Genomic DNA, 15,591 nt, shown 5'->3' with positions numbered 1-15,591 from the left:
TATTTATCATGTCTTAAACCAGTATGTGTCAGGCATTTCTTCAAATAATAACTGGTTCATAGTTGCCACTTCTTTCTTCACATTGTTTCAAAACCTTCTCCATTGTCTCATTCTGAACTTCGTTGTTTCAGCTCCATAATAATTGACCCCAAATGACCCCAAATCAATTGCTCACCTTAGATGCCTCACTACTAACAGGAGCTGATGTATCCTGTGAGGCAAGTGCTCATATATAATGTGTGAATATCTCCATATTCGTAAAGTGGGCCGAATGGCCCTGTGGGATGTTCTATGCACATAGGTCATCATAACTGCTTCAAATGGGGTTTTTTGGGGGGGGGGGTTTACAGTCAAGCTGCCTATAAATTTTATTAAACAAATAAATACAATCAGACAGTAAAACTTTTTTTGTGCTTCAGCAAGCAGGTATTGCTGAAATTCCTCCATATAACTTCCTGCACATTTAGCATGGGAAGTCAAGGACAAGGATTGCAATTTACCTTTCTCTATGATGTGTTGAATTTCTATGGAAATTGTATATACATTTTACTTTCTTATGTCTTTTACTAGTATTTGCACAACGTAGCAGTCAAGTCATTACTTCATTATAACTATAGTTTCCTCACTGGGGCTATGATGAGTAAAGGAAAGCCAGTTTCCATATTTTATTTTATTGGTGGTGGTAGTAGTAGTAGTAGTAGGATTTTCCTAAGGGGGCAGTCACTCATCTAATTAACCCAGCTTTTCCCCACTGAAGTCATTTTGAATGCTGCAGGGCTATTCTAGAGTGAAAGGTTATCTACTGCTGCATTATTAATATATTTAAGCTGCAATCCTATATCCACTTACATGGGAAGAAGCCCCATTGAGCTCTTTGGGACTCAGATCTGAGCAGTCATGCATACGATTGCTCTGTCAATAAGCATGTTGTAGTGCATACTCTTAATACATGATGTAATGCCTAGGGTGTTGGGTTTAATTTTAGTGGTTTAGGTTCAAATGCTTCCTGATTCTGTATCACACATGCAGGTCTACCACTGGTTGTTGTTGTTGTTGTTGTTGTTGTTTAGTCGTGTCCGACTCCTTATGACCCTATGGACCAGAGCACACCAGACACTCCTGTCTTCCACTGCCTCCCGCAGTTTGGTCAAACACATGTTAGTAACTTCAAGAACACTGTCCAGCCATCTCGTCCTCTGTCTTCCCCTTCTCCTTGTGCCCTCAATCTTTCCCAACATCAGGGTCTTTTCCAGGGCATCATTTGATGATTTTGCGAACATTGAAAAATAAGGTTGACATGAAGCTTCTATCTGTACTGTATTCTCTCTGGTGGCTCTTTCATGCAGACCATTTGCTTGATTTTGCTCTCGGTTGTGTTTGAAAATTCATCTTTAATCATTAAATAGAAGGAGTAAACATTGAACAAGTCACTGTCTCAGGCCAAACTATGTTATAGGGCTGATGTGAAGATAAAACGCAATAAGGTTAGGTATGCCATAATGTTACCTGAACCTTTTGTACAGGACATCAAATGAGAACCTGCTGCATTAGACCTGCCTTTAACTTTGCTATGACCATATCATACGTAACACTATTTTTAAAGCTGTTCTTGCCGACTGCAATGATTTGTCATTTCCACAGCATGCTAAATAGCTGAACTTTAAGGTTCTCCATAAGCCCTTCAGGTGCTTTGATCTTTGAGTTCCGTAATAGCATCAGTAGGAGTGTTTTAATTACTTTTTCTCTTCGTGGCTGAAGAAGATGGGTTTTCCTTCCTGACAGTACTCTATACCTACCTTACACATTCCTTTTGATCAAGTCATAGATGCTTGGGCGTGACGCCAGCATCATCCTGCTCTTTCTTATATACACTCAATAAATCACCAGCTGTGAACTTTTCCCCTGCAGATCTAAAGTAATACTAGCCTGACAACTGGTGTTCATTTACATCATGCAAATTTAAAAGTCACCCCACCCCCCTGATCTAAATTCAGAATATCTTTTCTACTCTTTGCTTCAGCTAGCAAGCTTTTTCAAAGCAGACTTGCCATATGCTGCTCTAGGCTGTTTTTCGGGTTCAGTCATTTCTCCAATTACCAGTGCACAGATAGGCAACATTTGGTTAGGCCTCTAATAGTTCATGGCAGAGTCCTGGGAATCCCAGCAATGAAAGCTTTGTCAAGAGGGTAGAAATGTCGCTCTTATGGTTGTAGGTGAAAAGTGAGAAAAAATGTGTTTTAAAAGTTAGTTTGCTCTTGTGATGAACCCATTGTCCTGCCTGACATGGACATAATTGGGCCTAAAACTTATTGGGTACTATTCAACTAAGTAAACTTTATAAATTCTTAGACCTGACTTAGTAATATTGAATAATTTCAATGGGTCTTAGGTGAATACCACTGATGAGAAATGGAAATCTGCACATATCTGGCACATTCTATTTTTGAAGTCCCCTGTCAAATAATTGACAATACAGTTCCTATTAACTCAAATATTTTGTTTAAAAGTTTCAGATAGGTAGCCGTGTTGGTCTGCCATGGTCAAAACAAAATAAAAAAATTCCTTCCAGTAGCACCTTAAAGACCAACTGAGTTAGTTCAGTTGAACTAACTCAGGTATCTGAAGAAGTGTGGTATCTGAAGAATACCACACTTATTATCTAGAGGTATCTGAAGAAGTGTGCATGCACACGAAAGCTCATACCTAGAACTAACTCAGTTGGTCTTTAAGGTGCTACTGGAAGGAATTTTTTTATTTTGTTTTGTTTAAAAGATTATCTATTTATTTCTTATTTACAAAATGTCAGTACTCAACACATCTTAGGAGTATTTTCTTTAGCATTCACTTGTAGCCAAGTAAGATTGTCTTCCATGAACACGGTTTTGATGTTTTCATCCCTTTCGTCCTGAGTTCATGCTTCATCAAAGTCCATGGCACCTTTGGTAGAGGCTATTCTCCAGTTGGAGCTCTCGCAGGCCAGTGTTTCCCAATTCTCTGTGTTTATACTGTATTTTTTAAGATTTGCCTTGAGAGCGTCTTTAAACCTCTTAGCTGTCCACTAGTATTTCTCTTTCTATTCTTAAGTTGGGAATAGAGTAGTTGCTTTGGAAGATGATAATCAGGCATCTGAACAACATGACCAGTCCAACAAAGTTGATGTTGAAGAATCATTGCTTCAACACTTTGCTTCTTTCAGTGCACTGACTTTAGTTCGCTTTTAATTAGGAGTATAGTAATATAGGTGAAGGATGCCACTCAGTGAAAGTTAGGCTTCCTTGTTCTACCAGAGCCACTGGGAGTTAAGCATGCCCACTAAGTTAAGCTGGAGAAGCTTAGTTCTTCTATAATGTAGCAGGATCAGCCCCAAAATATAGAAGATTACAATTCTATGCATGTTTGCATATTAAGAATCAATCTTCATATTACTTTAATGCCCTTTTAGTTTCTAGAACATGGTGCTAAAGCTTCATGTACTATTCTATTCTATGTCCTGGCTCTAATAATTGAGCTGCCTGAAGGAGAGTCCATATGATGCTCCCCTTCAGGGCTAACATAATTGCTCTGAGAGTGCTCCACTATTCAGGCACCAATTGATCTCCCTTCATGGTATCACCTGAATCAGACCATTTCAACCTGATGCATGGCAGGCTGCTCCTAGACTGTATCTGTACCACCAGCTGCCCCCAAGTCCATCTGCAGCTCTTTTGCTTCCTCTGTCTAGAGGGCACAGCCTGGAATCTGGACCATATTGCCAGAAACTAGAATAAGCTGCCACACAAATCTTCATATTCTTTTAACATATAGTGCTCCTGTTTGTGGATTATAATTGCAAGCTGTTTTGTCTGAAATCTTGGCTAAAAAGTGAGATAATAAATATAATGACTAAATGAAGCATAAAACACACACACAGGGGATATGGAAATCCATTATGGACTTGAACACAGTATTCTTAAAGTCACTAGCTCACAGTGAAGAAGTGGGTTGATGCACCACTATGTGATATTTTCAGGGTTTATGTTAAATTGGTTATGGCCATTTTTTTCACTTACTCATTTCCCTTTTTGCCAATCACTAACTTGCATTCTCACCTACTGTTGGTGACGTGTACAACCAAGCATTCTGAGCGTTTTCTCCCATTGCTTTTCGAGATAATAGGCTTTGAATCACCCCTCTTCTTCCCATTTAACAGATTGAAATATTGATTCCATCCAGCATTGCAATGGGTTGGACTAGATGACCATTGGGTCCCTTCTGATTCTACAATTCTATTATTTGATAATATAGACTGTGCTAAACCTGCCGACCTAGCAGTTCAAAAGCACGTCAAAATGCAAGTAGATTAATAGGCACCGCTCTGGCGGGAAGATAAACGGTGTTTCCATGCACTGCTCTGGTTCACCAAAAGCGGCTTAGTCATGCTGGCCACATGACCCGGAAGCTGTACGCTGGCTCCCTTGGCCAATAAAGCGAGATGAGCGCCGCAACCCCAGAGTCGGCCACGACTGGACCTAATGGTCAGGGGTCCCTTTACCTTTACCTAAACCACATAGAGAATTCTTCCTGATGCTTAAGCACCTGATCATTGCAGAGTACAATCCTTTGTGATAGTTTACTTCTTTCAGTGCTGATTTATCTTTAACACTGTTTTAATGATTCCAGACAAATTATCCAAGCATTGGCAGTCCTTCTTCATCCCCCTCTCAAATGTGACTGCTCCAAAGGCTGCTTGCCATGCAACCAATTACAGTATAAGATGCCCACTTCAGCAGCCAATTAGCTTTCAAGTGACCTAGTCCATCCCATTTTGCTAGGGTATCAAACTATACTGAGGGCAAAAAAGGCAAGGTCACTTTTACTTTTATGCAACACACACATATACATAGCACCAGCTGACAGACCAGACAATGGCATTTCAGCAGAACTGCAGTCAAGAGACACTCTGGTACAACTGATGATTTATCAAATGCCTGTGGGAAAAGACAGGACTGGAAGGGTACAGGATGTGAAAGATTAGATCCATCATTGCCTTGGGACATCCAATATAAATAGTAATTCTGTCATGCTTCCATTTGTCCAGTCGTCTCGATGTGTACAGATTTCATGGAAATACTGTTAGGGTGTGAAACCTAAGATGCTGGCAAGTTAGCAATGTCATGTGACTTTAAGTAATCAAGCTCGTTAAGTTGTTAAGTTGCTCATTATATAAAGAGTGTTTGTTTTCTCTGCCTGTGGGGCGTGAAGCAAAAATGTCTGAAAGCTCCGGAGGTGTTTCTGTTATCTTTCTGCAATAAACCTGTCTTTGGAAAGACAGGCTTCCCTGTGTCGTTATTTCTTTGCTGCTGAGACTCTGAAGCTTGTACTGCAACAAGAATCTCTGCCCTGGACTTAATCAATGCTCTGCAAAGAGAACTGTTGCTGGTTGCGCAGTGGAAGCGTTTACTGGACCAGTACACAGACTCTCTTAAATACAACCCTTTGGAATGTCTTTCTTCTTTATGCTGCAACACTGTAGTCGTCACTCTGGTTTTTTAAATAGAGGCAGTCGCAGCACTAGAAGAAAGTGCTTTCCCTACTCTTGGTTCCATGCATTTGTTAAGAATGCAGTGATTTAACTTGAGACATTTGGGCGGGGCTGGCACTGGGAGTAGGCATTCTTGGACACCTGAAAAGGCCCACACCCATGCAGGAAGCCCACTGTCAACTCTCAGAACCTTCATTTGTGTGGACAGGCGGAGTCCCCCAAACCCTGGGCGGCCCCTGTGTGTATTAACGGCTCAAGACAACGTGCTATGGGATTAAAATTGGCCACAACTTTATTATGTTTCAGATGTGGGTAGACCTTGGCTCAGGCATTGGGCGTTTTATCCCTCCCAGTCCCCCTCCAGGGATCTGGGGAACATCAGGGTTATCCAGTGGGGGGGGGGTGGGCTGGCTCTGGAGAACATATGTTCAAGCAGAGAGAGCCCGCCCCCATTACGCTGCCGTCACAGGGGAGAGCAATGACGACCTCTAGGCTTACGGCCAAAGCCTCCCCTCAAACAACCCCTTTAATGGGGAACCCTGGCATCGCCTCCGCAAAGAGCAGGGGGGCGTGGGTCACTGCTGCATGCCCCCCCCCATTCAAGGAAGATAGACTAAAAGATTCCGCCCAAGGCCTGATACTATAATAATAATAATAATTTATTTACGGCTATTAGCCCATAAAATATGTACAAACATAAAAGCACAGAAACATAAAAACCAATACATCTAACAACAGAAGGGGAACACCACGATGCAAGGGTGGGTCATTGAGCAGTGACAAATAACAGCTTGGGGCCCGGAAAGATCCAAGGGACGGTTCACAGAAAAAGGAGAACTTCCATAGACAGTTTCTTGGGATACTGTCGAAGGCGGCCTTTAAGTCTATGAAAGCGACACATAGGCGCCCCCGACTCGGGGCAGAATATTTTCTGGCAAGATGATACATAATTACCATATGGTCAGTGGTTGAATAATTGTTCCTAAAGCCCGCTTGTTCATGGCCAATCAAATTTGAGTCGTATGCCCAATGGGACAGCTTAGACAGCAAAAATTTTGCATAGATTTTCCCGATGATAGACAAAAGGCTGATGTTCCGATAGTTCTCTGGGTCAGCAGGGGGACCCTTTTTATGGAGTGGTACGATCACGGCCTCCTTCCATGACCTAGGGATAAGCCCCGTAGAATTAATTGCATCAAAGACTTTGGCCAGAATTTCAGCCCACCACCTCGGTTGCGCAACAATAGCCTCAGCAGGGACTAGATCCGGCCCAGGGGCTTTGCCCGTTTTTAGATCTAGTATCAAGTCCATTATCAGTTCTGGGTCGGTAGAGGGCCACAAAGGTAGATGGTCGGCTCGGAATTCCGTGGGTGAGTTGGATTCCTCTGCCAAAGAGAAATATTTACTCAAGAATTGTTCCCATGTGGGCGCAGGGATAATCGCCAGTGGGTACTTCCTTCCTCTTTTGTTTATCAGAGCCCAAAATTCCTGTGGTCTGCGGGATCTAGAGGCCGCAATCAAGGCTCGCCAACGCTTTTGGTACCACTCACGTTTGGCCAGCTTTAAAGTCTGTTTGTATGCTCTTTTGGCTTGTAAATAGGAGGGTGGTAGAGCCTGGGCATTAGAGTTTTTGTATTCATTATAGATAGAATGAAGAAGGGATCTTGCTTGTTTGCAAGAGGTGTTAAACCAAGGGGCCCCAATACTGCAATGCGCCACTTTCGCCTTTTGAGGAGGTGATGTAAAAAAAGTGGTAAGGTTTGTTATAAGAAGGTTAAAAAGTTTCAAAACCGAATTGAAGTCTTGTAAATCAGTAGTTATTTGAGGTAGATAGGCAATGATTTCCCTATGAAAAAATTCCTGGTATTTTTGGGCCACAGCCTCCGACCATTTGATCCCTCTTATTTTGGTCGATGATGAGGTTTCCAGAAGGACTGAGTGTTTATAGTCCTTCTGGCACCGGAACAATGACAAAGTGGTCACTATTGGAAGGTGATCACTGAAATGTTGGTTTTCAACTTGGAAGGAAAGTACATTAACGGCCAAATTTGCAGAGATCAAGAAGTAATCGATAACACTGTTAGATGCTAGTCCCAGGTGAGTGAACTCCCCCGGTATGTCAGGGGGGAAGGTGCCGTTCAAGAAGACTAGATTCAGGTGAATGGCCATTTGGTAAAGGGTCACTCCTGCTTTGTTTACTCTGTTGTCCTTTGAAGTTCTAATTCTGGCATGTTCCAAGTCAAAGTTGTCCAAGCATGGGGGAGTCCACCGTTTGGACTTGGTTAGTAGGTCCCAATTTGTGGCAATACGAGCATTAAAGTCTCCCCCAATTAAGGAGTACGAGTTAGTGCATTTGGTATGATATGACAATAGGTGATTTTCAAATGATTCCCATCTCCAATCAAGATCAGGTGCAGAGCCTTCAGGGGGGAGATAGACATTAGTAATTAGTAATGAGGACTTCCCTTCTGCGATCAGTCCAGATAGAGCAAAAGGCGGGGAAGCCCGTACCAGAGTGAATTTGGCGTGAAGTTGGAGTGAGATCCCAATCAAAAGACCCCCTTTGGGGCGACCACCTTTCAAGGAAGGGGAGGCCGGAAGTGTTAGAAGATCGAAGCCGTCTATGGTAATCTCTTCCTCATCCCATGTTTCTTGGAATAGAATGATATTAAATGAATTTATGTACTTCCTGAATTCGGGATCTGATTTTTTGGTTCTCCAGCCAGCAATGTTCCAGCTAAGTATTGATAATGTCAGATCCTTGTGCTGTCCCGGTAATTGTCACTTTGAGTTGTTTAATAGGTTCTTGGAGGTAGAAGGAGGACCCATAAGGAAATCAGTAATTTTAGTTTGTGCGGATAAGGTCTTCTTCTGTGTTGATCGAATCCATGATTTGGTAACATTAACAGGCAGGGAGGGCTTTGCCGGGGAGGAAGAATCAGGCAAAGTTGGTGAGGTCGGATGCTGTTCTTTGAGGTGAGTAGTAGTAGGTCTTTGATGGGCTATACTAGTAGATCCGTCAGAGTTGTCAGTCTTAACCAGGGTAGCGCTAAGAGGTGTTCCAGCCATCACTTGTAGTTGCTGCTCAGATGGAGAAGAATTATCACGCAGATGTATAGAAGGACGTGAGCGTGGGGATGGTGCATTCATAATCATTTCCTGGTGATCTTCAGACAGGGTAGATTCTAGCTCTGGCATTGAAGCAAAGGATTCATCAACTTCCATATTTTGATTGGACATAAGGTCTGAGACGGGAGTGTTGAGTTTATCGACTTCCTCCACGGTAGAATGGTGCTGTTGGTCAACAGGTGACTGCTGATTCAGATCAGTAGGGGGTAACAAAGTAGCAGGTTGAAAGCTTGTCAAGGCATTTACTGCCAAAGTTGTGACGTTTTGCTACGGGAAAGGCAAACCTGCCAATGCAGGAGAATTCCTTTCCGGCCCATCAACAGCGACCTTGATGTAGCAGTGCCCGCGTACCTGTGGAGAAAAGGTACCTGCAAAAGAAGTCTTAACTGAGGGTGGGTAGGGTGGGAGAAGCTCTGGAGCCAACTGACGATTCCCAGGTAAGATCCTCCCTCTATTGTGTGGGCAGGTGGTCCCTCCCCCTACCTGGCCTGATCACCTTGGCAATGCCTCCCCAGGCGCGACTGGGCAACTGAGGTAGGCAGAGACCTCCAGGTATCCCACCTGAGGGAAGGCGAAGCCAAGCCTGTGCTAATGGTGCCATTTAGGGTCCAGGAACACAAAGGGAGCCGTCCATTTAATGTGGGGAGCGGTCATTGCAAAAGTAAGGAGATTGAGAAAGCTTCTCTTGCTCTTCTCTGGGCAACTGTGCTATCAAATGGGCAACCGTCAGTGACAGTGGGATGGATCTTGGCCCACTGGGGGAATTTGGCCAAGGTCAACCAAACCTGAAGCCAACACCACATATATGTATGAAATCTATTACACTGGTCCTGGGGTGCAAGCCCTGAGAGCACAATTTGCATCCAATATGCTTCAGAGCATCTTCAGACTTTTAATATACAATACGCTTCAATCAAAACATGCTCCAGATTGAGTTAATTCTCTGTAAACAGTTGTAAATGTTGTGATTCGCACCATGCCAAAACTGTAGCTTCATTTCCGCCCTGTGAGTAAATATGAGATATTTGAGAATTTAATGAATGGAAACATGTTTGGTTAGCTTATAACTTCGACTCCTACCTTCTCTGCCAACAAATTGAATGCTGTACTCTCTTATTGAATGCATGAAGCAATTTGTTATGTTATGAATTGCATGGGGCTTATGCATGTGTATGGGGTTTTTTTTAAAAGACAAAATGAGCCCTATAATCAGGAATATGAAGGGAAGACATAGCCAATATTTTAAAATGTACACCTCAAATGTATCCTATGAATGGGACAGATGCATCTCTGGAAACACATGAATTATACTGATCAAAAAGAGTCAGGCTTGGCTAACAGTCCCTACAAATTATAAGATACCTCCCAGCTACCTATTTATTGAGCAGCCATCCTGATTTTCTTACAGGGAGAATAGATTATATTTGGACTTTATTGAGCATTCATTCTCATTTGTTTGAGAGATGGTTATGCATTCATCTTGATTTGCTTATGGGATGTTTTCACATCTTCCTATCAATCAATCTCTTTATTATCAGTCTTTATACAAAGAAAGTTTGTATAAATGCATAAACAATACCAAGCAAAACAAAATAGAGAGCCTCGACAATAAAATGGCTAATAACTGTATTATACTATAGAATGCCAGGAATATAAAACAAAATTGCAAGTTTGCTAAAATTAGTCCTTGGTGGGGTTTTTTTTTTACATGCAGCAGCAAAATATTTAGCTATCCTGGAAGAAATGAATATGTTCTGATGTGATAGGAACAACAACAACAAAAACCCACAAAATGCATCTGGGAATTTCCATAAAAATGGTTCAATAAAAATCTTATGTATATCATTATAAAAAAAGCAATAGATAAGGACATGAGCAGGGACATTTGCACTGATAATAGGGGGACTTGGGGGGGGGACTTCCCTCCAGAACTGCTGGCATCTTTAAATAGAAATACTTGTGAGTAATAGATTTGCCTAGGATTTAAATATGTGAAATTGTATAATATTAAGGATAGAAGTCAATATGAAAATAAAGAAAGATGTTAATTGCCTAAGTAAATTTTATGTGAAAATAGTTTTGGAAAACTGCTATAATGATTGATATGGAAACTCAGCTGGGGGGATTCGAGGAAGTCACTTAACAATGTTAACAAAAGTGGAATATTATAGTTAAGATAAATGTTTGTTTGTTAGTTAGTTTGTATTTGATGTTTTCGTTTTATTTGTTTGTTATAAATTTGGAAAACCAATAAAAAAAAATGGGGGGGGGGGAGAACTGCTGACATCTTCCCATTAGTCATTCATCGACCCCACACTTTTGACTACATTTCCCTTTCACTTTACAAACTGGAAAATGTCTGGAGTTTTTTTGCTTATTTTTTAAAAGTGGACTTGTTTAATCCTCTTGAAATGTGCAAACTGAGAGTTCTTGTTTGCATCTGAATTACATAATCCTGATAGACTGGAGGTGACCTAACTTGGTGCATGAAACTCAGGTTTGCTTTAATGTAATGTGATAACTGGTCATAACACTCTTGCTGCAGTGGTATCTGTGAAAAGTATTTGTTAAGAAATGGAATTGCATAGTTAGAACTCCTTTTCAGGCAGGCAGCTTATGGGTTCTGCTCCCTGATTTTGAAATGCTTTCTCATTCAGAATTATTGATGGACATGATCTGATGCCCTTGCTTCGAGGTATTGCTCTCCGATCCAAGCATGAATTTCTCTTCCATTACTGTAATGCATATTTAAATGCAGTGCGCTGGCATCCAGGAAACAGTAAGTAAAATCGTCTGATTCCATTTTAAATATTTTATGCAATTTTTATTGCAACTTGAAAAGAATTGGGGGCGGGAGAGAAGGAAGGCCTTGGGCTATGGTTACAAATAAATTGCTTGAAGTGCCTAACCCTTCTCCTTATTTCCTTTATCTCTGCTATTCTTTTATCTTAGTGAAAAAGCCAGTTTCTATAAAGGAAACAATTTGGTATTGGATAATTAATTTCATGCGGTATAACAAAGTTTAACATTGTCACTGTGCTAAAGCCTCTAGTATCAGAATAAATTTTAAAACTTTGGGCAGAGTCTGTTACATGGGAATATGGGAAGCTGCCCTATGCTACCTCAGCAATGAAGAGGCCTTCTCCACCTGGAAATTTTGGTTCCTTTCTAGTATATCAATAAAGGCCCGCTAGGTGTGATATACTTTTTAGTCTGGTTTATTTTGACCTCTGCCTTTCAACCCAGAGGCTTCCACGGCTAACAACAAAACAAAACAAAACAACAGCAGCAGCAGCAAATAAAAAAAGGGTAAAATCATAGTTAAAAACTAAATTACAATGAGATAAAAGCAAAAACAGCAGAGCAGCAAAACAAGAGCCATAAATGCAGAAGACTACAATGACAATAACAACAGTAAGAGCAATCAAAGCACAAGGCAGCATATAAAATATCATGCATTAAAAGAGAATGGGATTTAATTTTAGTTGGCAGCCAACATGCTGAGCACCAGCTGGATGTTCCTGGGCAGAGAATTAGATCCCTGGGTTCCACAACTCTGAAAGGTCTATATTCAGTCACCATCTGCCTAACCACCAAAGGTGGGAAGATCCTCAGAAGATCCTGAGAAGATTTATCATAAGAGGTGGACAGGTTTGCATGAGGGCAAGTGATCCTTCACATACCCAAGCCACATATTAGGAATGCCTTCCACCAGCTTCAGATGGTAAGACAGCTGCAGCTGTTTCTGAACTGGTATAGCATCCAGGCTGGATTATTGCAATGTGTTCTATGTTGGGACGCCCTTGAGGTTAGTCTGGAAGTTGCAACTGGTGCAAATATGATGGCTTGACTGCTTGTTGGGTCAGGATATCACCAACACATCAGCCCACCATTGAAATAATTGCACTGCATGCCAATTAGCTAAAGGGCTTAGTTCAATGTGCTATTTTTGCCATATAAACCCCTATACAGTGGTACCTCCAGTTGCGGGTGGGATCCGTTCTGGAGCTCTGGTGGAATCCCAAAGTTTCTTCAACCGGAGGGACCACTTCTGCACATGCGTGAGTGGCAAAAACCCGGAAATATACTTCCGGGTTTGCTGCTTACGTATCCCAAGGTTTGCTGCTTTATGTATCCCCTCACTGGAGGGATACATAAGTGGAGGTACGACTGTACAGCTTGGGATCAGGATATCTGAAGGATAATCACTCCACTTATGTACTCAATCCATCACTGCGGTTGAGGAGATGAAGATGTCCATTCTGCACAATGTAGGAATCGTGCCTTTAGTGTTGTGGCACCAGCCTTTGGAATCCTCCATTGTATTTCTGGTGCTTACTGAAGACCTTTCTCACACAACAAGCCTTTTAATTCAAGTTCTTACCAATTCTGCATCTGTATTGTAATTATTTTTAAGTTGTTTCTTATTGTTTTATCACTTGTGTTTTGCTGCCCTAGATTTCTTTGTGAAGGAGGGTGAGCTATAAAATGAAGGAAGGAAGGAAGGAAGGAAGGAAGGAAGGACTTGGCAGTCAAAGCTACCACACTGAATTGTGTCTAGAAAATAATGATAATAATAATAATGAAATATATTCCAATTACTGCTTAAGCGAAAGTGCTGGCACCATATTCTCATCCAGTTGGTGGTTTGACTGCATTGTACATAAGTCTCGAATGGCCATCCTATGTACAATGCATTTCAATAATCATCTGGATATTGCTAGGGTGTGGATAATTGTGGCAACCCTACTTCTGCCCAGAGGAAACTGCAGTTGGTGTTTAAAAACTGTTGAAAACTACTTTGTACCAAAGGTGTTGCTTGACTTCCAACATTAAGACCAGTTCTAACATGATGCTAATGCTGCAAATTTGATCTTTATGGAGGGCTGAAGCCCACCCAGAATACTACTTTCCAGGTCCATTGAATTATCTACTGTTGTCTGGGTTAATTACTCCCTCTCCAGTTTATTGCATTTTAGCATCTATATAAAGCTGCAGAAAGACGTCAGCCAGGGAATTTGGAACATGGTGTCCCCAATATGTGGATGACACTTAGCGCTGTCTTTCCATACTCTGCATATTTTCATAAGCATCTGACTGGCCGCTGTGAGAACAGGATGGTGGATTAGATGGACCAGGGATAAGGGAGATGGCCAGTTCTAGATTGAGTTACATTCCCCCTTATGCCAGTTAGGGTCTTCTTGACACCTGTGGGATTCTCTCCTCTTGAAAGTTTGGTTGTCACCCTCACTACTGAGTGTTCAATGGTACCTTAAGACATATCTCTTCACTCCACCCTTTGGAAGTATTTTAGGTCAGATATATCTATGTTGCCTTCTGCTGTAGTGGTTTAGACACTGCTTTACAGTAATGATCAAGGTTTAAACTTTTTAAAAAAATAAATGGATGTATAGTATTAACTGTATTTTGTAAACTACCCAGGAATCTTAGAAGTTGAAGTGTGGTTTAAAAACTGAACAAATAAATGCATTATTGATCCTAGGCATCTGCTTAGCACTTCTATAGCCACACATGTGTTGGATGAAAAGGAGTGAGAGAGTTGTGCAAGCTTGGAAGTGAGATGTCATGAATATCAACAAGCATGCTAATGACATCTCACTCCAAATCCAAACTTGTCAGTAGGCAGAGCCAGGTCACCAGTTCTCACAAGTTCACAGAGACTGGGAGAGAGAAGTACAGGGACCTAGGAAGAGGAAAATGATGGCAGGGTATGTGTAGGGGTAGAGATTTAGCCTCTCAAAAAGAACACAACAAACAGATCCAGGATTCAATCATTCTCCTCCACTTCCCTTTTTGATTCCTCTGAATGGTTTCACCATAAGTACCATTTGCTGCGTGAGAGAGAGAGAGAGGGTTCTTCAGACATCCTTCTGAGTTCAGTAATATGTTTCTAGGAATAATGAGATGCTTCCTTTGAAAAGCCACAGTGGGGGAAAGAGCCTTTCCTTGGCCTCGTCTCAGGTCTTTTGGAAAGACATAGCAGATTTCCTCCCAGCATGTTCCCAAGTGCAGAACCTGCTATTCTTCACTCCTGTTGCATCGTCCGCTTGATCTTCTTCACACTGTGTAACAGATAGATGCCTGGCTGATTGCAGCCCTGATATTTTCACATTGCTTTATCTGGGGAGCAGAGGCAAGCGGTAAAACATTGTTCATGCCTCTTTCAAGCTGCTAGCCTCCAGAGAGAACCTGAGCGACTGGTCTCTTGTCCAGTACCGATCTTCATTTTTTTTTTTTTAAAAAAAAAACCATTTCCCCTGTGGACACAATAGAAAAATGTTCACAGAGAACATTCTCAAGATACCAAAAGGTCCTCCATGTGGGCTTATCTCCTTCCAGCACACTACAGTTATACAAAGAAAATATCTCTGCAGTTCTTTAGCTCTCTTATTCTGATGTGTGGTTGATTTTATCAGGCTGGGCATTCACAGAATTGCTCTTTGTGATGGTTTTGTTGTCATCTCTCTGCCTTTCCAGTTTTTCAGCTCCTCTGTACAACACCGCTCTCATGCTGCCAAATGTTGTTGGTAAATAATAAGAAAATCACAGCATAAAATTTTGGTCAAGGAAATGCATTGCTAGCAAGTAAAGGCACTGAATAGATATGGTACCAAATCTGTTGTTGCTGTCAAAATGGCAGCCATGCACTTCCTTCTCCCAACCTCACTCTCTTTAAAAGCTGAACATCAATACATTGCCTTTCTGGTGGTTTTTGTTAGGGGCCATACATTTAGCATCTCATCTACTTTTGCCCCCACCTCTAAACACATTTACATCAAAGTAAACCTTACACTGATATCAGCAGATGTTACGTCCAGCTAAAGTATGTTTAGAAACACATATCCTTAACTTTTGTGATGTACAGGTTTCAGTCATCATCATCTGTTTATTTCAGCACCATCTGTTTATTTGTATGTTAT

The 15,591-nt window shown here is 41.5% G+C and overlaps 1 protein-coding gene across 4 annotated transcripts in view; it reads left to right on the top strand.

Moving 5' to 3' along the window:
- Window positions 1–15,591, top strand: part of STS (steroid sulfatase) — an 85,893-nt gene that overhangs the window by 53,099 nt on the left and 17,203 nt on the right. For all 4 annotated transcript variants that reach the window (XM_081858718.1, XM_081858720.1, XM_081858719.1 and 1 more), the window contains exon 9: window positions 11,308–11,429. In XM_081858718.1, the coding sequence (XP_081714844.1) occupies window positions 11,308–11,429 (122 nt within the window). The remainder of the gene's footprint in view (window positions 1–11,307; window positions 11,430–15,591) is intronic.

The sequence above is a fragment of the Podarcis erhardii genome (assembly GCF_964252035.2).
Source record: "Podarcis erhardii genome assembly, chromosome: 4".
Classification (NCBI taxonomy): domain Eukaryota; kingdom Metazoa; phylum Chordata; class Lepidosauria; order Squamata; family Lacertidae; genus Podarcis; species Podarcis erhardii.
Note: the sequence above shows the minus strand (reverse complement) of the source record. Positions and strands in the feature narration are given on the sequence as shown.